Source organism: Oncorhynchus nerka, linkage group LG8, assembly GCF_034236695.1.
Source record: "Oncorhynchus nerka isolate Pitt River linkage group LG8, Oner_Uvic_2.0, whole genome shotgun sequence".
Taxonomy (NCBI): Eukaryota; Metazoa; Chordata; class Actinopteri; order Salmoniformes; family Salmonidae; genus Oncorhynchus; species Oncorhynchus nerka.
In genome coordinates, this window is record NC_088403.1 from 69,411,431 (window position 1) to 69,438,019 (window position 26,589).

Below are 26,589 nucleotides of genomic sequence, written 5' to 3' on the forward strand. Positions count from 1 at the left end.
ATCTCTCTCTCTGCCCCCCTCCATCTCTCTCTGCCCCCTCCATCTCTCTCTCTCTGCCCCCTCCATCTCTCTCTCTCTCTTCATCTCTCTCTCTCTGCCCCCTCCATCTCTCTCTCTCTGCCCCCTCCATCTCTCTCTCTCTCTTCATCTCTCTCTCTGCCCTCCTCCATCTCTCTCTCTCTGCCCCCTCCATCTCTCTCTCTGCCCCCTCCATCTCTCTCTGCCCCCTCCATCTCTCTCTCTGCCCCCTCCATCTCTCTCTGCCCCCTCCATCTCTCTCTCTGCCCCCCTCCATCTCTCTCTGCCCCCTCCATCTCTCTCTCTGCCCCCTCCATCTCTCTCTGCCCCCCTCCATCTCTCTCTCTCTGCCCCCTCCATCTCTCTCTCTCTCTTCATCTCTCTCTCTCTGCCCTCCTCAATCTCTCTCTGCCCCCTCCATCTCTCTCTCTCTGACCCCCTCCATCTCTCTCTCTCTCTGCCCCCCTCTCCATCTCTCTCTCTCTTCATCTCTCTCTCTCTGCCCCCTCCATCTCTCTCTCTCTGGCCCATCCATCTCTCTCTCTGACCCCTCCATCTCTCTCTCTCTGGCCCCCTCCATCTCTCTCTCTCCCCCTCCATCTCTCTCTCTCTGCCCCCTCCATCTCTCTCTCTGCCCCCTCCATCTCTCTCTCTGCCCCCTCCATCTCTCTCTCTGCCCCCTCCATCTTTCTCTCTGCCCCCTCCATCTTTCTCTCTGCCCCCTCCATCTCTCTCTCTGCCCCCTCCATCTCTCTCTCTCTGCCCCCTCCATCTCTCTCTCTCTGCCCCCCTCCATCTCTCTCTCTGCCCCCTCCATCTCTCTCTCTCTGCCCCGCTCCATCTCTCTCTCTGCCCCCTCCATCTCTCTCTCTCTTCATCTCTCTCTCTCTGCCCCCTCCATCTCTCTCTCTCTTCATCTCTCTCTCTGCCCCCTCCATCTCTCTCTCTGCCCCCTCCATCTCTCTGTCTCTTCATCTCTCTCTCTCTGCCCCCTCCATCTCTCTGTCTCTTCATCTCTCTCTCTCTGCCCCCTCCATCTCTCTGTCTCTTCATCTCTCTATCTCTGCCCCCTCCATCTCTCTCTCTCTTCATCTCTCTCTCTCTGCCCCCTCCATCTCTCTCTCTGCCCCCTCCATCTCTCTGTCTCTGCCCCCTCCATCTCTCTCTCACTGCCCCCTCCATCTCTCTCTCTCTTCATCTCTCTCTCTCTGCCCCCTCCATCTCTCTCTCTGCCCCCTCCATCTCTCTCTCTGCCCCCTCCATCTTTCTCTCTGCCCCCTCCATCTCTCTCTCTCTGCCCCCTCCATCTCTCTCTCTCTCATCTCTCTCTCTGGCCCCCTCCATCTCTCTCTCTGCCCCCTCCATCTCTCTCTCTCTTCATCTCTCTCTCTCTGCCCCCTCCATCTCTCTCTCTCTGCCCACCTCCATCTCTCTCTCTCTGGCCCCCTCCATCTCTTTCTCTCTGCCCCCTCCATCTCTCTCTCTCTTCATCTCTCTCTCTCTGCCCCCTCCATCTCTCTCTCTGCCCCCTCCATCTTTCTCTCTGCCCCCTCCATCTCTCTCTCTCTGCCCCCTCCATCTCTCTCTCTCTCTTCATCTCTCTCCCTCTGACCCCCTCCATCTCTCTCTGCCCCCTCCATCTCTCTCTCTCTTCATCTCTCTCTCTCTGCCCCATCCATCTCTCTCTCTGCCCCCTCCATCTCTCTCTCTGCACCCCTCCATCTTTCTCTCTGCCCCCTCCATCTCTCTCTCTCTGCCCCCTCCATCTCTCTCTCTCTTCATCTCTTTCTCTCTGCCCCCTCCATCTCTTTCTCTCTGCCCCCTCCATCTCTTTCTCTCTGCCCCCTCCATCTCTTTCTCTCTGCCCCCTCCATCTCTCTCTCTGCCCCCCTCCATCTTTCTCTCTGCCCCCTCCATCTCTCTCTCTCTGCCCCCTACATCTCTCTCTCTCTTCATCTCTCTCTCTCTGGCCCCTCCATCTCTCTCTCTCTGGCCCCCTCCATCTCTCTCTCTCTTCATCTCTCTCTCTCTGCCCCCTCCATCTCTCTCTCTCTGGCCCCCTCCATCTCTCTCTCTGCCCCCTCCATCTCTCTTGTCTCTGCCCCCTCCATCTCTCTCTCTCTGCCCCCTCCATCTCTCTCTCTCTGCCCCCCATCTCTCTCTCTCTGCCCCCTCCATCTCTCTCTCTCTTCATCTCTCTCCCTCTGCCCCCTCCCATCTCTCTCTCTGCCCCCTCCATCTCTCTCTCTGCCCCCTCCATCTTTCTCTCTGCCCCCTCCATCTCTCTCTCTCTGCCCCCTCCATCTCTCTCTCTCTTCATCTCTTTCTCTCTGCCCCCTCCATCTCTTTCTCTCTGCCCCACTCCATCTCTTTCTCTCTGCCCCCTCCATCTCTTTCTCTCTGCCCCCTCCATCTCTTTCTCTCTGCCCCCTCCATCTCTCTCTCTGCCCCCTCCATCTTTCTCTCTGCCCCCCCTCCATCTCTCTCTCTCTGCCCCCTCCATCTCTCTCTCTCTTCATCTCTCTCTCTCTGGCCCCCTCCATCTCTCTCTCTCTGGCCCCCTCCATCTCTCTCTCTCTTCATCTCTCTCTCTCTGCCCCCTCCATCTCTCTCTCTCTGGCCCCCTCCATCTCTCTCTCTGCCCCCTCCATCTCTCTGTCTCTGCCCCCTCCATCTCTCTCTCTCTGCCCCCTCCATCTCTCTCTCTTCATCTCTCTCTCTGCCCTCCTCCGTCTCTCTCTCTCTGGCCCCTCCATCTCTCTCTCTTCATCTCTCTCTCTGCCCTCCTCCATCTCTCTCTCTCTGCCCCCTCCATCTCTCTCTCTCTCTTCATCTCTCTCTCTCTGGCCCCATCCATCTCTCTCTCTCTGCCCCCTCCATCTCTCTCTCACTGCCCCCTCCATCTCTCTCTCTCTGCCCCCTCCATCTCTGTCTCTGCCCCATCCATCTCTCTCTGCCCCCTCCATCTCTCTCTCTCTCCCCCCTCCATCTCTCTCTCTTCATCTCTCTCTCTCTGCCCTCCTCCATCTCTCTCTCTCTGCCCTCCTCCATCTCTCTCTCTTCATCTCTCTCTCTGCCCTCCTCCATCTCTCTGTCTCTGCCCCCTCCATCTCTCTCTCTCTGGCCCCCTCCATCTCTCTCTCTTCATCTCTCTCTCTCTGCCCTCCTCCATCTCTCTCTCTCTCTGCCCCCTCCATCTCTCTCTCTCTGGCCCCCTCCATCTCTCTCTCTCTGGCCCCCTCCATCTCTCTCTCTTCATCTCTCTCTCTCTGCCCTCCTCCATCTCTCTCTGCCCCCTCCATCTCTCTGTCTCTGCCCCCTCCATCTCTCTCTCTGCCCCATCCATCTCTCTCTCTCTGGCCCCCTCCATCTCTCTCTCTCTGGCCCCCCCATCTCTCTCTCTCTGCCCCCTCCATCTCTCTCTCTGGCCCCTCCATCTCTCTCTCTGCCCCCTCCATCTCTCTCTCTCTCTGCCCCCTCCATCTCTCTCTCTCTGCCCCATCCATCTCTCTCTCTCTGGCCCCCTCCATCTCTCTCTCTCTGCCCCATCCATCTCTCTCTCTCTCTCTGGCCCCCTCCATCTCTCTCTCTGCCCCCTCCATCTCTCTCTCTCTGACCCTTCCGTCTCTCCTCTCTATGCCCCCTCCATCTCTCTCTCTCTGACCCTTCCATCTCTCCTCTCTATGCCCCCTCCATCTCTCTCTCTCTGCCCCCTCCATCTCTCTCTCTCTGCCCCATCCATCTCTCTCTCTCTGGCCCCCTCCATCTCTCTCTCTCTGCCCCATCCATCTCTCTCTCTCTGGCCCCCTCCATCTCTCTCTCTGCCCCCTCCATCTCTCTCTCTCTGACCCTTCCGTCTCTCCTCTCTATGCCCCCTCCATCTCTCTCTCTCTGACCCTTCCGTCTCTCCTCTCTATGCCCCCTCCATCTCTCTCTCTGGCCCCCTCCATCTCTCTCTCTCTGCCCCATCCATCTCTCTCTCTCTGGCCCCCTCCATCTCTCTCTCTCTGACCCTTCTGTCTCTCCTCTCTATGCCCCCTCCATCTCTCTCTCTCTGGCCCCCTCCATCTCTCTCTCTGCCCCCTCCATCTCTCTCTCTCTGACCCTTCCGTCTCTCCTCTCTATGCCCCGCCCCCCCAACACCACACTCCCCTTCTCTCCCCTCTCTGCAACAGCTGAGGATGTACCAGATGTTACTGTCTCAGGCCAGACAGCCTCTCCTGCACCACAAACCTGTTCTACGACCCTTAATGATGCTGTTATCTTCCTGTGCTGGAGCTGGGAGTGGAGGAGGAGGAGGGTCAGTGGAAGCAGAGTTGGTGCTCCTGCTCAACCAGCTGTGTGGTGCGCTGGCTAAGGACCCCTCAGTGTTAGGTGGGTTCTGGTTCTCCTGCTCAACCAGCTGTGTGGTGCGCTGGCTAAGGACCCCTCAGTGTTAGGTGGGTTCTGGTTCTCCTGCTCAACCAGCTGTGTGGTGCGCTGGCTAAGGACCCCTCAGTGTTAGGTGGGTTCTGGTTCTGTTTTCTGCAAGATAAATGGACAATAAAGTGGTTTTCTGATTTCTTCTTCTTCCTCCTGTTCAGAGTTATTCTTCCACACCAGTGAGGACCAGGGGGCAGCCAACTTCCTGCTCTTCTCCCTGCTGATCCCCTTCACGCATCAGGAAGGCAGCGTAGGACAGCAGGCCCGGGACGCTCTGCTGCTCATCATGCAGCTGTCGACCTACAACCCCAGAGTCGCTACACACATCACAGACAACACCTACTTCTGTCCTGTGAGCCGGTTACCGTAGTTACCGTAGCTCTACTGCTGGGAGTTTGTCACATAGTTTGTAGTCACTCATCTTTATCGCCCCTCGCCCTCTCTCCTCCACCCCCCCTCTCCTCGACCCCTCCTCCCCCTCTCTTCTCCCCCTCCACCCTCTCCTCCCCCTCTCCTCACCCTCCCCCTCCCCTCCTCTCCCCCTCTCCTCACCCTCCACCCCCTACCCCTCTCCCTCCCTCTCTCCTCACCCTCCACCCACCTTCCCCTCTCTCTCCCCTCTCCTCACCCTCCACCCACCTTCCCCTCCCCTCTCCTCCCTCTCCCCCTCTCCTCAGTGAGTGAGAGGTAAAAGCTGAGCTCATTACTCCTTATGTAATAGGCCTTAATATGATTACAATGGAGAGATGAGGGAGGAGGGAGGAGGGAGGAGAGAGGAGAGAGGAGATTGGGGATACGGGGTGACAGAAGGGAGAGATAAAGAAGAGAGAGAGGAGAGTGGAGGGAGGAGGGAGGAGAGAGGAGAGAGGAGGGAGGAGGGAGGAGGGAGGAGAGAGGCGAGAGGAGAGAGGAGATTGGGGATACGGGGTGACAGAAGGGAGAGATAAAGAAGAGAGAGAGGAGAGTGGAGGGAGGAGGGAGGAGAGAGGAGGGAGGAGGGAGGAGGGAGGAGAGAGGAGAGAGGAGAGAGGAGATTGGGGATACGGGGTGACAGAAGAGAGAAGAGAGGAGGGAGAGAGAGGAGTTGTCCACATGCTTTTGTAAGTATCAAACCAGTGAAAAAGATCAGAAAACCACTTTCTCCCGGTGGAACTGTGTGTGACTGTACCAGATTTAGGCCATGGAGCTGACCTCAATCTAGAGATTGGGGATTAGGACGCTGTGACCTGATTGGTTGATCGCCTCGGCGCTCTTAGCCTCCTGCTAACTCCAACACCAACTGGTTCTGTTGTTGATTAGTTGTTGTTGATTAGTTGTTGTTGTTTACTGGTTCTGTTGTTGATTAGTTGTTGTTGTTTACTGGTTCTGTTGTTGATTAGTTGTTGTTGTTTACCTGTTCTGTTGTTGATTAGTTGTTGTTGTTTACTGGTTCTGTTGTTGATTAGTTGTTGTTGTTTACCTGTTCTGTTGTTGATTAGTTGTTGTTGTTTACTGGTTCTGTTGTTGATTAGTTGTTGTTGTTTACCTGTTCTGTTGTTGATTAGTTGTTGTTGTTTACTGGTTCTGTTGTTGATTAGTTGTTGTTGTTTACCTGTTCTGTTGTTCATTAGTTGTTGTTGATTAGTTGTTGTTGATTACTGGTTCTGTTGTTGATTAGTTGTTGTTGTTTACCTGTTCTGTTGTTGATTAGTTGTTGTTGTTTACTGGTTCTGTTGTTGATTAGTTGTTGTTGATTACTGGTTCTGTTGTTGATTAGTTGTTGTTGTTTACCTGTTCTGTTGTTGATTAGTTGTTGTTGTTTACTGGTTCTGTTGTTGATTAGTTGTTGTTGTTTACCTGTTCTGTTGTTGATTAGTTGTTGTTGTTTACTGGTTCTGTTGTTGATTAGTTGTTGTTGTTTACCTGTTCTGTTGTTCATTAGTTGTTGTTGATTAGTTGTTGTTGATTACTGGTTCTGTTGTTGATTAGTTGTTGTTGTTTACCTGTTCTGTTGTTGATTAGTTGTTGTTGTTTACTGGTTCTGTTGTTGATTAGTTGTTGTTGATTACTGGTTCTGTTGTTGATTAGTTGTTGTTGTTTACCTGTTCTGTTGTTGATTAGTTGTTGTTGTTTACTGGTTCTGTTGTTGATTAGTTTTTGTTGTTTACCTGTTCTGTTGTTGATTAGTTGTTGTTGTTTACCTGTTCTGTTGTTGATTAGTTGTTGTTGTTTACTGGTTCTGTTGTTGATTAGTTGTTGTTGTTTACTGGTTCTGTTGTTGATTAGTTGTTGTTGTTTACCTGTTCTGTTGTTGATTAGTTGTTGTTGTTTACTGGTTCTGTTGTTGATTAGTTGTTGTTGTTTACCTGTTCTGTTGTTGATTAGTTGTTGTTGTTTACCTGTTCTGTTGTTGATTAGTTGTTGTTTACTGGTTCTGTTGTTTATTAGTTGTTGTTGTTTACCTGTTCTGTTGTTGATTAGTTGTTGTTGATTACTGGTTCTGTTGTTGATGTTTTCTGGTTGTTGTCGTTTTTTGGTGGTTGATTAGTTGTTGTTGTTGTTGTGAGTTAGCAGAGTAGCGTGGGGATGTATTCCATGACAGGCTTTAACCCCCCCCCCCTCCTCTCTGTAAATCCTGATCTTCCAGTGAACTCTAATCTGCAGGGGAATTTCATTCCAGCATTGAAAAGTCCTTGGCTCATGACTGTGTGTGTGTGTGTGTGTGTGTGTGTCTGTGTGTGTGTGTGTGTGTGTGTGTGTGTGTGTGTGTGTGTGTGTGTGTGTGTGTGTGTGTGTGTGTGTGTGTGTGTGTGTGTCTAGGTACTGGCTACAGGTCTGAGTGGGTTGTATTCGTCTCTACCTGCGAAGCTACAGGTGTACAGTGAAGACTGGCACTGTCTGGAGAGAGCTGACTGGGTACAGGTAAATATGCCGTCTGGAACATTTCCTATCATTTTATCTCACAGATTAAAAACATCATCATTTAAACCCTTGGACAGACAGTGATCTATTTACAATGTCATCAAGCATATCTATAACAATTATCAGAGATGGATGGAATGAAGATCTGTTTACAACCTACCTGGCTAGTTACCTGACTGGCTACCTGGCTGGTTACCTGACTGGCTACCTGGCTAGTTACCTGACTGGCTACCTGGCTAGTTACCTGACTGGCTACCTGGCTAGTTACCTGGCTAGTTACCTGGCTGGCTAGCTGGCTACCTACCTGGCTGGCTGGCTACATGACTACCTGGCTGGCTACCTACCTGGCTAGTTACCTGACTGGCTACCTGGCCAGTTACCTGGCTAGTTACCTGGCTGGCTAGCTGGCTACCTACCTGGCTGGCTGGCTACATGACTACCTGGCTGGCTACCTACCTGGCTGGCTGGCTACATGAATACCTGGCTGGCTACCTGGCTAGCTGGCTGGCTACATGGCTACCTGGCTGGCTACCTGGCTAGCTGGCTGGCTGCCTGGCTGGCTACCTGGCTACCTACCTGGCTGGCTGGCTACATGGCTACCTGCCTGGCTACCTACCTGGCTGGCTACATGGCTACCTGGCTGGCTACCTGGCTGGCTACATGGCTACCTGGCTGGCTACATGGCTGGCTACCTGGCTGGCTAGCTGACTACCTAGCTAGATTGCTGGCTGCCTGGCTGGATACCTAGCTAGATTGCTGGCTGCCTGGCTGGTTACCTAGCTAGATTGCTGGCTGCCTGGCTGAATACCTAGCTAGATTGCTGGCTGTCTGGCTGGCTACCTAGCTAGATGGCTGGATGCCTGGTTGGCTACCTAGCTAGATTGCTAGCTGCCTGGCTGACTACCTAGTTAGATTGACGGCTGCCTGGCTGACTACCTAGTTAGATTGACGGCTGCCTGGCTGGCTACCTAGCTAGATTGCTGGCTGCTGGCTGGCTACCTAGCTAGATTGCTGGCTGCCTGGCTGGCTACCTAGCTAGATTGACGGCTGCCTGGCTGGCTACCTAGCTAGATTGCTGGCTGCCTAGCTGGCTACCTAGCTAGATTGCTGGCTGCCTGGCTGGCTACCTAGCTAGATTGCTGGCTGTCTGGCTGGCTACCTAGCTAGATTGCTGGCTGCCTGGCTGGCTACGTAGCTAGATTGCTGGCTGCCTGGCTGGCTACCTAGCTGGCTACCTAGCTGGCTGCCTGGCTGGCTACCTAGCTAGATTGCTGGCTGCCTGGCTGGCTACCTAGCTGGCTACCTAGCTGGCTACCTGGCTGGCTACCTAGCTGGCTAGCTGGCTACCTAGCTGGCTGGCTACCTAGCTGGTTACCTAGCTGACTACCTAGCTGGCTACCTGGCTGGCTACCTAGCTGGCTACCTGGCTACCTAGCTGGCTACCTACCTAGCTGACTACCTGGCTACCTAGCTGGCTACCAGGCGGGCTACCTAGCTGGCTACCTACCTGGCTGGCAGGCTACATGGATACCTGGCTGGCTACCCGGCTAGCTGCCTGGCTACCTACCTGGCTGGCTACATGGCTAGCTGGCTACCTGGCTGGCTACATGGCTACCTGGCTGGCTACCTGGCTAGCTGAATGGCTGCCTGGCTGGCTACATGGCTGGCTACCTGGCTGGCTAGCTGATTACCTAGCTAGATTGCTGGCTGCCTGGCTGGCTACCTAGCTAGATTGCTGGCTGCCTGGCTGGCTACCTAGCTGGCTACCTAGCTGGCTACGTAGCTGGCTAGCTGGCTACCTACCTGACTACCTAGCTGGCTACCTGGCTGGCTACCTAGCTGGCTACCTACCTGGATGGCTACCTAGCTGGCTACCTACCTAGCTGACTACCTGGCTACCTAGCTGGCTACCAGGCGGGCTACCTAGCTGGCTAGCTACCTACTTGACATTGACTTGATTTCTTCTGGATGCAGGTTCCGGCTTTGGTCCAGTTCCTAAACTCTCTGCAGTTCTGCTGCTCTGTCATTAAGGTGAGACAAACACCTGACTACCTAGCTGAGGCCCTACCTGGATGGCTACCTGTTACATCACACACACACACACACACACACACACACACACACACACACACATTTCTTCTGGACACACACAGTTCACAAACTCACTGCAGTTCTGCTGCTCTGTCACACAAACACACGGAGGCACACACACACACACACACACATACACCAGACACACACACACACACACACACACACACACACACACCAGACACACACACACACACACACACACACACACACATACATACACCAGACACACACACACACACACACACACACACACACACACACACACACACACACACACACATACACACATACACAGACACACACACACACACACACACACACACACACACACACACACACATACATACACCACACACACACACACACACACACACACACACACACACACACACACACACACACACACACACACACACACACACACACACACACACACACACACACACACACACACACACACACACACACACACACACACACACACACACACACACACACACACACACACACAGACACACACACACACACACACACACACACACACACACACACACACACACACACACCAGACACACACACACACACTTCCTCCCCAGCTCTTTGTCTTACGATAGAAAGTGGATATGATATAATTATCACATGTAAACTCCGTGGTTGAAACTACAGCAGATCGCTAGCTACCAAAAGAGTTAAGAAACAGTTGTTAACTGGAAAATAACTTTAGCTGGCTAGCTAAGAATCTCCTCCCCATCTCTCCCCCATCTCTCCTCCCCATCTCACCCCCTCCCATCTATCCTTCCCTCCCCCATCTCACCCCTCCCCATCTCACCCCCTCCCCATCTCACCCCCTCCCCCATCTCACCCCCTCCCCATCTCACCCCCTCCCCATCTCACCCCCTCCCATCTATCCTTCCCCCCCCATCTCACCCCTCCCCATCTCACCCTCCCCATCTCACCCCCCCCCCATCTCACCCCCTCCCCATCTCACCCCCTCCCCCATCTCTCCCCCTTCCCCATCTCACCCCCTCCCATCTATCCTTCCCTCCCCCATCTCACCCCCCTCCCCATCTCTCCCCCTCCCATCTATCCTCCCCATCCCCCCCCCCATCTCTCCTCCCCATCTCTCCCCCCTCCCATCTATCCTTCCCCTCCCCCATCTCACCCCCTCCCCCATCTCTCCCCCTTCCCCATCTCTCCTCCCCATTTACCCCCCTCCTATCTCTCTCTCCCCCTCCCCTCCCCCATCTGTCTCTCCCTCTCTCCCCTCCCCCATCTCTATCTGCCTCCCTCCCCATCTCTCTCTCCCTCCCCTCATCTCAACCCTCTCTTTCTCCCCAATTCCCCCTTCCATCTCTCCTCCTCATCTCCCCCTCCCATCTCTCCTTCCCTCCCCCATCTCACCCCTCCCCCATCTCTCCTCCCCTCCCATCTCTCCTCCCATCTCTCCTCCCCATCCCCCCCCATCTCTCCTTCCCTCCCCCATCTCTCCTCCCTCCCATCTCTCCTCCCCCTCCCATCTCTCCCCCCCTCCCTCCCATCTCTCCTTCCCCTCCCCCATCTCACCCCCTCCCCCATCTCTCCTCCTCCCATCTCTCCTCCCCATCCCCCCTCCCCCCTCCAGGTTGGACATCCCTCGATCAGAGGTCAGTTGTTGGGATATATCTACAATGGCTTCCTGGTTCCTGTACTGGCTCCAGCTCTGCACAAGGTCAAAAACACTACTGCTGATTCCTGTAGTCTGTCTGCTTGATGCTGATTGGTCACCCTACTTCCTGTAGTCCTGTTTCAACAATGCTCATTGGTCTCTAAACTTCCTGTAGTTCTGTCTACTTAATGCTAATTGGTTACAGTATTTCATTTGTCTTCCTCTAGTCCTTTGTTAATCATTTCTGATTGGTCAATGAACTTCCTAATTTCTCCTGAAATAAATTCTCATTAGTCATATTTTCCTGGTTTGCTGAGTTCTAACTGGCTGCTGTGTGTGTGTCTATATCTCTGTTCTCTGATTGGCTGCTGTGTGAGTGTGTGTCTATATCTCTGTTCTCTGATTGGCTGTAGTGTGTGTCTATATCTCTGTTCTCTGATTGGCTGTAGTGTGTGTGTGTGTGTGTCTATATCTCTGTTCTCTGATTGGCTGTAGTGTGTGTGTGTGTCTATATCTCTGTTCTCTGATTGGCTGTAGTGTGTGTGTGTGTGTGTGTGTGTGTCTATATCTCTGTTCTCTGATTGGCTGTAGTGTGTATATCTCTGTTCTCTGATTGGCTGTTGTGTGTATATCTCTGTTCTCTGATTGGCTGTAGTGTGTGTGTGTGTGTGTCTTTATCTCTGTTCTCTGATTGGCTGTAGTGTGTGTCTATATCTCTGTTCTCTGATTGGCTGTAGTGTGTGTCTATATCTCTGTTCTCTGATTGGCTGTAGTGTGTGTATATCTCTGTTCTCTGATTGGCTGTAGTGTGTATATATCTCTGTTCTCTGATTGGCTGTAGTGTGTATATCTCTGTTCTCTGATTGGCTGTAGTGTACACTAGAAGAGGTGATGACCACTACAGCGTATCTGGACCTCTTCCTCCGCTCGGTGTCAGAGCCCGCCCTCCTCCAGACCTTCCTCTCCTTCATACTGCTACACACACACGACAACGTCCAGCTCCTAGACACACTGGTCTCCAGAGTTAACACACCCTTCCAGGTAACACACCCTTCCAGGTAACACACCCTTCCAGGTAACACACTGGTCTCTAGAGGTAACACACCCTTCCAGGTAACACACCCTTCCAGGTAACACACTGGTCTCTAGAGGTAACACACCCTGGTAACACACCTTCCAGGTAACACACTGGTCTCTAGAGGTAACACACCCTTCCAGGTAACACACTGGTCTCTAGAGGTAGACACACCGTTCCAGGTAATACACCCTTCCAGGTAATACACCCTTCCAGGTAACACACTGGTCTCTAGAGGTAACACACCCTTCCAGGTAACACACCCTTCCAGGTAACACACTGGTCTCTAGAGGTAACACACCCTTCCAGGTAACACACCCTTCCAGGTAACACACTGGTCTCTAGAGGTAACACACCCTTCCAGGTAACACACTGGTCTCTAGAGGTAGACACACCGTTCCAGGTAATACACCCTTCCAGGTAATACACCCTTCCAGGTAACACACTGGTCTCTAGAGGTAACACACCCTTCCAGGTAACACACCCTTCCAGGTAACACACTGGTCTCTAGAGGTAACACACCCTTCCAGGTAACACACCCTTCCAGGTAACACACTGGTCTCTAGAGGTAGACACACCGTTCCAGGTAATACACCCTTCCAGGTAACACACTGGTCTCTAGAGGTAACACACCCTTCCAGGTAACACACCCTTCCAGGTAACACACTGGTCTCTAGAGGTAACACACCCTTCCAGGTAACGCAGACAGACCGACACAGAGACAGACACAGAGGCACACACACACACACACACACACACACACACACACACACACACACACACACACACACACACACACACACAGACAGACTCTGTTCTCTTATTAATTTTGTTAATCACTCAAATGTTGATTTCATGTGTTTTAATGGTTTAATGTGTTTTGACCTTTGACCCCTGTGTGTTATAGTTAGGTAGTGGTTTAATGTGTTTTGACCTTTGACCCCTGTGTGTTATAGTTAGGTACAGTGGTTTAATCTTTGACCCCTGTGTGTTATAGTTAGGTAGTGGTTTAATGTGTTTTGACCTTTGACCCCTGTGTGTTATAGTTAGGTAGTGGTTTAATGTGTTTTGACCTTTGACCCCTGTGTGTTATAGTTAGGTACAGTGGTTTAATCTTTGACCCCTGTGTGTTATAGTTAGGTAGTGGTTTAATGTGTTTTGACCTTTGACCCCTGTGTGTTATAGTTAGGTAGTGGTTTAATGTGTTTTGACCTTTGACCCCTGTGTGTTATAGTTAACGTGATCCATTCCAGACATTACAATGAGCCTCATATAGCTTTGACCAGCCTCCTGTGTGTTATAGTTAGGTATGGTTTAATGTGTTTTCCCTTTGACCCCTGCAGGTTATAGTGATCCCGTGTACACACCTGTGTGTGAGAGAACGCCGCTCTCTGAAGGACAGAGATGCCTACTCTTCATCAGCTGTTAAATTCCTCTTCCTCACTCCCTCCTGGTGCCCCAGTGGTTTAATCTTTGAGCCCTGTGTGTTACAGTTAGGTACCCAATGTGTTTTGACATCCACTGGGCCATAGGGTAGTGGTTTAATGGTTTTGAACACACACACCACTGAAAACACACACTCACACCCAACACATCCACTGGGCCATGGGGAATGGTGAGAACACACACTGAACACACACACACACACACACACAATGAACACACACACACTGAAAACACACACTCACACCCAACACATCCACTGGGCCATGGGGAATGGTGAGAACACACACACACACACTGAAAACACACACTCACACCCAACACATCCACTGGGCCATGGGGAATGGTGAGAACACAGAGCACTACACAGAGCACTACACAGAGCACTACACAGAGCACTACACAGAGCACTACACAGAGCACTACACAGAGCACTACACAGAGCACTACACAACCACACTGACACAGAGCACTACACAGAGCACTACACAGAGCACTACACAGAGCACTACACAGAGCTCTACACAACCACACTGACACAGAGCACTACACAGAGCACTACACAGAGCACTACACAGAGCACTACACAGAGCAATGACACAGAGCACTACACAGAGCTCTACACAGCCACACTGACACAGAGCACTACACAACCAGGCTGACACAGAGCACTACACAGAGCACTACACAGAGCACTACACAGAGCACTACACAACCACACTGACACAGAGCACTACACAGAGCACTACACAGAGCACTACACAGAGCACTACACAACCACACTGACACAGAGCACTACACAACCACTGACACAGAGCACTACACAGAGCACTACACAGAGCACTACACAGAGCACTACACAGAGCACTACACAACCACACTGACACAGAGCACTACACAGAGCACTACACAGCCACACTGACACAGAGCACTACACAGAGCACTACACAGCCACACTGACACAGAGCACTACACAGAGCACTACACAGAGCACTACACAGAGCACTACACAGAGCACTACACAGAGAACTACACAGAGCACTACACAACCACACTGACACAGAGCACTACACAGAGCACTACACAGAGCACTACACAGAGCACTACACAACCACACTGACACAGAGCACTACACAGAGCACTACACAGAGCACTACACAGAGCACTACACAACCACACTGACACAGAGCACTACACAGAGCACTACACAACCACACTGACACAGAGCACTACACAGAGCACTACACAGAGCACTACACAGAGCACTACACAGCCACACTGACACAGAGCACTACACAGAGCACTACACAGAGCTCTACACAACCACACTGACACAGAGCACTACACAGAGCACTACACAGAGCACTACACAGAGCACTACACAGAGCAATGACACAGAGCACTACACAGAGCTCTACACAGCCACACTGACACAGAGCACTACACAACCACACTGACACAGAGCACTACACAGAGCACTACACAGCCACACTGACACAGAGCACTACACAACCACACTGACACAGAGCACTACACAGAGCACTACACAACCACACTGTCACAGAGCACTACACAGAGCACTACACAACCACACTGACACAGAGCACTACACAGAGCACTAAACAACCACACTGACACAGAGCACTACACAGAGCACTACACAGCCACACTGACACAGAGCACTACACAACCACACTGACACAGAGCACTACACAGAGCACTACACAGAGCACTACACAGAGCACTACACAGAGCTCTACACAACCACACTGACACAGAGCACTACACAGAGCACTACACAGAGCACTACACAACCACACTGACACAGAGCACTACACAGAGCACTACACAGAGCACTACACAGAGCACTACACAACCACACTGACACAGAGCACTACACAGAGCACTACACAGAGCACTACACAACCACACTGACACAGAGCACTACACAGAGCACTACACAGAGCACTACACAGAGCACTACACAGAGCACTACACAACCACACTGACACAGAGCACTACACAGAGCTCTACACAGAGCACTACACAGAGCACTACACAGAGCACTACACAGAGCTCTACACAACCACACTGACACAGAGCACTACACAGAGCACTACACAGAGCACTACACAGAGCAATGACACAGAGCACTACACAGAGCTCTACACAGCCACACTGACACAGAGCACTACACAACCACACTGACACAGAGCACTACACAGAGCACTACACAGCCACACTGACACAGAGCACTACACAACCACACTGACACAGAGCACTACACAGAGCACTACACAACCACACTGTCACAGAGCACTACACAGAGCACTACACAACCACACTGACACAGAGCACTACACAGAGCACTAAACAACCACACTGACACAGAGCACTACACAGAGCACTACACAGCCACACTGACACAGAGCACTACACAACCACACTGACACAGAGCACTACACAGAGCACTACACAGAGCACTACACAGAGCACTACACAGAGCTCTACACAACCACACTGACACAGAGCACTACACAGAGCACTACACAGAGCACTACACAACCACACTGACACAGAGCACTACACAGAGCACTACACAGAGCACTACACAGAGCACTACACAGAGCACTACACAACCACACTGACACAGAGCACTACACAGAGCACTACACAGAGCACTACACAGAGCACTACACAGAGCACTACACAACCACACTGACACAGAGCACTACACAGAGCACTACACAGAGCACTACACAACCACACTGACACAGAGCACTACACAGAGCTCTACACAGAGCACTACACAGAGCACTACACAGAGCACTACACAGAGCACTACACAGCCAGGCTGACACAGAGCTCTACACAGAGCACTACACAGAGCACTACACAGCCACACTGACACAGAGCACTACACAGAGCACTACACAGAGCACTACACAGAGCACTACACAGCCACACTGACACAGAGCACTACACAGAGCACTACACAGCCACACTGACACAGAGCACTACACAGAGCACTACACAGAGCACTACACAGAACACTACACAGAGCACTACACAGAGCACTACACAGAGCTCTACACAACCACACTGACACAGAGCACTACACAGAGCACTACACAGAGCACTACACAACCACACTGACACAGAGCACTACACACAGCACTACACAGAGCACTACACAGAGCACTACACAACCACACTGACACAGAGCACTACACAGAGCACTACACAACCACACTGACACAGAGCACTACACAGAGCACTACACAGAGCACTACACAGAGCTCTACACAGAGCTCTACACAACCACACTGACACAGAGCACTACACAGAGCACTACACAGAGCACTACACAGAGCACTACACAGAGCAATGACACAGAGCACTACACAGAGCTCTACACAGCCACACTGACACAGAGCACTACACAACCAGGCTGACACAGAGCACTACACAGAGCACTACACAGAGCACTACACAACCACACTGACACAGAGCACTACACAGAGCACTACACAGAGCACTACACAGAGCACTACACAACCACACTGACACATAGCACTACACAACCAGGCTGACACAGAGCACTACACAGAGCACTACACAGAGCACTACACAGAGCACTACACAGAGCACTACACAACCACACTGACACAGAGCACTACACAGAGCACTACACAGAGCACTACACAGAGCACTACACAGAGCACTACACAACCACACTGACACAGAGCACTACACAGAGCACTACACAACCACACTGACACAGAGCACTACACAGAGCACTACACAGAGCACTACACAGAGCACTACACAGAGCACTACACAGAGCACTACACAGAGCACTACACAGAGCACTACACAACCACACTGACACAGAGCACTACACAGAGCACTACACAGAGCACTACACAGAGCACTACACAACCACACTGACACAGAGCACTACACAACCAGGCTGACACAGAGCACTACACAGAGCACTACACAGAGCACTACACAGAGCACTACACAACCACACTGACACAGAGCACTACACAGAGCACTGACACAGAGCACTACACAGAGCACTACACAGACACTGACACAGAGCACTACACAGAGCACTACACAGAGCTCTACACAACCACACTGACACAGAGCACTACACAGAGCACTACACAGAGCTCTACACAACCACACTGACACAGAGCACTACACAGAGCACTACACAGAGCACTACACAGAGCACTACACAGAGCACTGACACAGAGCACTACACAGAGCACTACACAACCACACTGACACAGAGCACTGCACAGAGCACTACACAGAGCACTACACAGAGCACTACACAGAGCTCTACACAACCACACTGACACAGAGCACTACACAGAGCACTACACAGAGCACTACACAGAGCACTACACAGAGCACTGACACAGAGCACTACACAGAGCTCTACACAACCACACTGACACAGAGCACTACACAGAGCACTACACAGAGCACTACACAACCACACTGACACAGAGCACTACACAGAGCACTACACAGAGCACTACACAACCACACTGACACAGAGCACTACACAACCAGGCTGACACAGAGCACTACACAGAGCACTACACAGCCACACTGACACAGAGCACTACACAACCACACTGACACAGAGCACTACACAGAGCACTACACAGAGCACTACACAACCACACTGACACAGAGCACTACACAGAGCACTACACAACCACACTGACACAGAACACTACACAGAGCACTACACAGAGCACTACACAGAGCACTACACAGAGCACTACACAGAGCTCTACACAACCACACTGACACAGAGCACTACACAGAGCACTACACAGAGCACTACACAGAGCAATGACACAGAGCACTACACAGAGCTCTACACAGCCACACTGACACAGAGCACTACACAACCAGGCTGACACAGAGCACTACACAGAGCACTACACAGAGCACTACACAGAGCACTACACAACCACACTGACACAGAGCACTACACAGAGCACTACACAGAGCACTACACAGAGCACTACACAACCACACTGACACAGAGCACTACACAACCAGGCTGACACAGAGCACTACACAGAGCACTACACAGAGCACTACACAGAGCACTACACAACCACACTGACACAGAGCACTACACAGAGCACTACACAGAGCACTACACAGAGCACTACACAGAGCACTACACAACCACACTGACACAGAGCACTACACAGAGCACTACACAACCACACTGACACAGAGCACTACACAGAGCACTACACAGAGCACTACACCGAGCACTACACAGAGCACTACACAGAGCACTACACAGAGCTCTACACAACCACACTGACACAGAGCACTACACAGAGCACTACACAGAGCACTACACAGAGCACTGACACAGAGCACTACACAGAGCACTACACAACCATACTGACACAGAGCACTACACAGAGCACTACACAGAGCACTACACAGAGCACTACACAGAGCTCTACACAACCACACTGACACAGAGCACTACACAGAGCACTACACAGAGCACTACACAGAGCACTACACAGAGCACTGACACAGAGCACTACACAGAGCTCTACACAACCACACTGACACAGAGCACTACACAGAGCACTACACAGAGCACTACACAACCACACTGACACAATGCACTACACAGAGCACTACACAGAGCACTACACAGAGCACTACACAACCACACTGACACAGAGCACTACACAACCAGGCTGACACAGAGCACTACACAGAGCACTACACAACCACACTGACACAGAGCACTACACAGAGCACTACACAGAGCACTACACAGAGCACTACACAGAGCACTACACAACCACACTGACACAGAGCACTACACAGAGCACTACAGAACCACACTGACACAGAGCACTACACAGAGCACTACACAGAGCACTACACCGAGCACTACACAGAGCACTACACAGAGCACTACACAGAGCTCTACACAACCACACTGACACAGAGCACTACACAGAGCACTACACAGAGCACTACACAGAGCACTACACAGAGCACTGACACAGAGCACTACACAGAGCACTACACAGAGCACTACACAGAGCTCTACACAACCACACTGACACAGAGCACTACACAGAGCACTACACAGAGCACTACACAGAGCACTGACACAGAGCACTACACAGAGCACTACACAACCATACTGACACAGAGCACTACACAGAGCACTACACAGAGCACTACACAGAGCACTACACAGAGCACTACACAGAGCTCTACACAACTACACTGACACAGAGCACTACACAGAGCACTACACAGAGCACTACACAGAGCACTACACAGAGCACTGACACAGAGCACTACACAGAGCTCTACACAACCACACTGACACAGAGCACTACACAGAGCACTACACAGAGCACTACACAACCACACTGACACAGAGCACTACACAGAGCACTACACAGAGCACTACACAGAGCACTACACAACCACACTGACACAGAGCACTACACAACCAGGCTGACACAGAGCACTACACAGAGCACTACACAACCACACTGACACAGAGCACTACACAGAGCACTACACAGAGCACTACACAGAGCACTACACAGAGCACTACACAACCACACTGACACAGAGCACTACACAGAGCACTACAGAACCACACTGACACAGAGCACTACACAGAGCACTACACAGAGCACTACACCGAGCACTACACAGAGCACTACACAGAGCACTACACAGAGCTCTACACAACCACACTGACACAGAGCACTACACAGAGCACTACACAGAGCACTACACAGAGCACTGACACAGAGCACTACACAGAGCACTACACAACCACACTGACACAGAGCACTACACAGAGCACTACACAGAGCACTACACAGAGCACTACACAGAGCTCTACACAACCACACTGACACAGAGCACTACACAGAGCACTACACAGAGCACTACACAGAGCACTACACAGAGCTCTACACAGCCACACTGACACAGAGCACTACACAGAGCACTACACAGAGCACTACACAGAGCACTACACAACCACACTGACACAGAGCACTACACAGAGCACTACACAGAGCACTACACAGAGCACTACACAGAGCACTACACAACCACACTGACACAGAGCACTACACAGAGCTCTACACAGAGCACTACACAGAGCACTACACAGAGCACTACACAGCCAGGCTGACACAGAGCTCTACACAGAGCACTACACAGAGCACTACACAGCCACACTGACACAGAGCACTACACAGAGCACTACACAGAGCACTACACAGAGCACTACACAACCACACTGACACAGAGCACTACACAGAGCACTACACAGAGCACTACACAACCACACTGACACAGAGCACTACACAGACCAGGCACTGACACAGAGCACTACACAGAGCACTACACAGAGCACTACACAGAGCACTACACAGAGCACTACACAACCACACTGACACAGAGCACTACACAGAGCACTACACAGAGCACTACACAGAGCACTACACAGAGCACTACACAACCACACTGACACAGAGCACTACACAGAGCACTACACAACCACACTGACACAGAGCACTACACAGAGCACTACACCGAGCACTACACAGAGCACTACACAGAGCACTACACAGAGCTCTACACAACCACACTGACACAGAGCACTACACAGAGCACTACACAGAGCACTACACAGAGCACTGACACAGAGCACTACACAGAGCACTACACAACCACACTGACACAGAGCACTACACAGAGCACTACACAGAGCACTACACAGAGCACTACACAGAGCTCTACACAACCACACTGACACAGAGCACTACACAGAGCACTACACAGAGCACTACACAGAGCACTGACACAGAGCACTACACAGAGCTCTACACAACCACACTGACACAGAGCACTACACAGAGCACTGACACAGAGCACTACACAGAGCACTACACAGAGCACTACACAGAGCACTACACAGAGCACTACACAACCACACTGACACAGAGCACTACACAGAGCACTACACAGAGCACTACACAGAGCACTACACAGAGCACTAGGAGCACTGACACAGAGCTCTACACAGAGCACTACACAGAGCACTACACAGCCACACTGACACAGAGCACTACACAGAGCACTACACAGAGCACTACACAGCCACACTGACACAGAGCACTACACAGAGCACTACACAGCCACACTGACACAGAGCACTACACAGAGCACTACACAGAGCACTACACAGAGCACTACACAGGGCACTACACAAAGCACTACACAGAGCACTACACAGAGCTCTACACAACCACACTGACACAGAGCACTACACAGAGCACTACACAGAGCACTACACAACCACACTGACACAGAGCACTACACAGAGCACTACACAGAGCACTACACAACCACACTGACACAGAGCACTACACAGAGCACTACACAGAGCTCTACACAGAGCACTACACAGAGCACTACACAACCACACTGACACAGAGCACTACACAGAGCACTACACAACCACACTGACACAGAGCACTACACAGAGCACTACACAGCCACACTGACACAGAGCACTACACAACCAGGCTGACACAGAGCACTACACAGAGCACTACACAGAGCACTACACAACCACACTGACACAGAGCACTACACAGAGCACTACACAGAGCACTACACAGAGCACTACACAACCACACTGACACAGAGCACTACACAGAGCTCTACACAGAGCACTACACAGAGCAATACACAGAGCACTACACAGAGCACTACACAGCCAGGCTGACACAGAGCTCTACACAGCCACACTGACACAGAGCACTACACAGAGCACTACACAGAGCACTACACAGAGCACTACACAGCCACACTGACACAGAGCACTACACAGAGCACCACAGCGCACTACACAGAGCACTACACAGAGCACTACACAACCACACTGACACAGAGCACTACACAGAGCACTACACAGAGCACTACACAGAGCACTACACAGAGCACTACACAGAGCTCTACACAACCACACTGACACAGAGCACTACACAGAGCACTACACAGAGCACTACACAGAGCACTGACACAGAGCACTACACAGAGCACTACACAACCACACTGACACAGAGCACTACACAGAGCACTACACAGAGCACTACACAGAGCACTACACAGAGCTCTACACAACCACACTGACACAGAGCACTACACAGAGCACTACACAGAGCTCTACACAGCCACACTGACACAGAGCACTACACAGAGCACTACACAGAGCACTACACAACCACACTGACACAGAGCACTACACAGAGCACTACACAGAGCACTACACAGAGCACTACACAGAGCACTACACAACCACACTGACACAGAGCACTACACAGAGCTCTACACAGAGCACTACACAGAGCACTACACAGAGCACTACACAGCCAGGCTGACACAGAGCTCTACACAGAGCACTACACAGAGCACTACACAGCCACACTGACACAGAGCACTACACAGAGCACTACACAGAGCACTACACAACCACACTGACACAGAGCACTACACAGAGCACTACACAGAGCACTACACAACCACACTGACACAGAGCACTACACAACCAGGCTGACACAGAGCACTACACAGAGCACTACACAGAGCACTACACAGAGCACTACACAGAGCACTACACAACCACACTGACACAGAGCACTACACAGAGCACTACACAGAGCACTACACAGAGCACTACACAGAGCACTACACAGAGCACTACACAACCACACTGACACAGAGCACTACACAGAGCACTACACAACCACACTGACACAGAGCACTACACAGAGCACTACACAGAGCACTACACCGAGCACTACACAGAGCACTACACAGAGCACTACACAGAGCTCTACACAACCACACTGACACAGAGCACTACACAGAGCACTACACAGAGCACTGACACAGAGCACTACACAGAGCACTACACAACCACACTGACACAGAGCACTACACAGAGCACTACACAGAGCACTACACAGAGCACTACACAGAGCACTACACAACCACACTGACACAGAGCACTACACAGAGCTCTACACAGAGCACTACACAGAGCACTACACAGAGCACTACACAGCCAGGCTGACACAGAGCTCTACACAGAGCACTACACAGAGCACTACACAGCCACACTGACACAGAGCACTACACAGAGCACTACACAGAGCACTACACAGAGCACTACACAACCACACTGACACAGAGCACTACACAGAGCACTACACAGAGCACTACACAACCACACTGACACAGAGCACTACACAACCAGGCTGACACAGAGCACTACACAGAGCACTACACAGAGCACTACACATAGCACTACACAGAGCACTACACAACCACACTGACACAGCACTACACAGAGCACTACACAGAGCACTACACAGAGCACTACACAGAGCACTACACAACCACACTGACACAGAGCACTACACAGAGCACTACACAACCACACTGACACAGAGCACTACACAGAGCACTACACAGAGCACTACACCGAGCACTACACAGAGCACTACACAGAGCACTACACAGAGCTCTACACAACCACACTGACACAGAGCACTACACAGAGCACTACACAGAGCACTGACACAGAGCACTACACAGAGCACTACACATAGCACTACACAGAGCACTACACAGAGCACTACACAGAGCTCTACACAACCACACTGACACAGAGCACTACACAGAGCACTACACAGAGCACTACACAGAGCACTACACAGAGCACTACACAGAGCACTGACACAGAGCACTACACAGAGCTCTACACAACCACACTGACACAGAGCACTACACAGAGCACTGACACAGAGCACTACACAGAGCACTACACAGAGCACTACACAGAGCACTACACAGAGCACTACACAACCACACTGACACAGAGCACTACACAGAGCACTACACAGAGCACTACACAGAGCACTACACAGAGCACTACACAACCACACTGACACAGAGCACTACACAGAGCTCTACACAGAGCACTACACAGAGCACTACACAGAGCACTACACAGAGCACTACACAGCCAGGCTGACACAGAGCTCTACACAGAGCACTACACAGAGCACTACACAGAGCACTACACAGAGCACTACACAGCAACACTGACACAGAGCACTACACAGAGCACTACACAGCCACACTGACACAGAGCACTATACAGAGCACTACACAGAGCACTACACAGAGCACTACACAGGGCACTACACAGAGCACTACACAGAGCACTACACAGAGCTCTACACAGCCACACTGACACAGAGCACTACACAGAGCACTACACAGAGCACTACACAACCACACTGACACAGAGCACTACACAGAGCACTACACAGAGCTCTACACAGAGCACTACACAGAGCACTACACAACCACACTGACACAGAGCACTACACAGAGCACTACACAACCACACTGGCACAGAGCACTACACAGAGCACTACACAACCACACTGACACAGAGCACTACACAGAGCACTACACAGCCACACTGACACAGAGCACTACACAACCAGGCTGACACAGAGCACTACACAGAGCACTACACAGAGCACTACACAGAGCACTACACAGAGCACTACACAACCACACTGACACAGAGCACTACACAGAGCACTACACAGAGCACTACACAGAGCACTACACAGAGCACTACACAACCACACTGACACAGAGCACTACACAGAGCACTACACAACCACACTGACACAGAGCACTACACAGAGCACTACACAGAGCACTACACAGAGCACTACACAGAGCTCTACACAACCACACTGACACAGAGCACTACACAGAGCACTACACAGAGCACTACACAGAGCACTACACAGAGCACTGACACAGAGCACTACACAGAGCACTACACAACCACACTGACACAGAGCACTACACAGAGCACTACACAGAGCACTACACAGAGCACTACACAGAGCACTACACAGAGCTCTACACAACCACACTGACACAGAGCACTACTACACAGAGCACTACACAGAGCACTACACAGAGCACTGACACAGAGCACTACACAGAGCTCTACACAACCACACTGACACAGAGCACTACACAGAGCACTGACACAGAGCACTACACAGAGCACTACACAGAGCACTACACAGAGCACTACACAGAGCACTACACAACCACACTGACACAGAGCACTACACAGAGCACTACACAGAGCACTACACAGAGCACTACACAGAGCACTACACAACCACACTGACACAGAGCACTACACAGAGCTCTACACAGAGCACTACACAGAGCACTACACAGAGCACTACACAGAGCACTACACAGCCAGGCTGACACAGAGCTCTACACAGAGCACTACACAGAGCACTACACAGCCACACTGACACAGAGCACTACACAGAGCACTACACAGAGCACTACACAGAGCACTACACAGCAACACTGACACAGAGCACTACACAGAGCACTACACAGCCACACTGACACAGAGCACTATACAGAGCACTACACAGAGCACTACACAGAGCACTACACAGGGCACTACACAGAGCACTACACAGAGCACTACACAGAGCTCTACACAACCACACTGACACAGAGCACTACACAGAGCACTACACAGAGCACTACACAACCACACTGACACAGAGCACTACACAGAGCACTACACAACCACACTGACACAGAGCACTACACAGAGCACTACACAGAGCTCTACACAGAGCACTACACAGAGCACTACACAACCACACTGACACAGAGCACTACACAGAGCACTACACAACCACACTGGCACAGAGCACTACACAGAGCACTACACAACCACACTGACACAGAGCACTACACAGAGCACTACACAGCCACACTGACACAGAGCACTACACAA

General features: G+C 51.5%; 1 protein-coding gene across 1 annotated transcript in view; it reads left to right on the forward strand.

Moving 5' to 3' along the window:
• Positions 1–26,589, forward strand: part of LOC115125400 (FHF complex subunit HOOK-interacting protein 1A-like) — a 136,553-nt gene that overhangs the window by 28,406 nt on the left and 81,558 nt on the right. Inside the window, exons 6-14 of the mRNA XM_065021164.1 lie at positions 4,194–4,392; positions 4,602–4,792; positions 7,240–7,341; positions 9,316–9,372; positions 11,057–11,143; positions 11,954–12,138; positions 12,280–12,298; positions 13,499–13,647; positions 13,880–13,944. Of these exons, the coding sequence (XP_064877236.1) occupies positions 4,194–4,392; positions 4,602–4,792; positions 7,240–7,341; positions 9,316–9,372; positions 11,057–11,143; positions 11,954–12,138; positions 12,280–12,298; positions 13,499–13,647; positions 13,880–13,944 (1,054 nt within the window). The remainder of the gene's footprint in view (positions 1–4,193; positions 4,393–4,601; positions 4,793–7,239; positions 7,342–9,315; positions 9,373–11,056; positions 11,144–11,953; positions 12,139–12,279; positions 12,299–13,498; positions 13,648–13,879; positions 13,945–26,589) is intronic.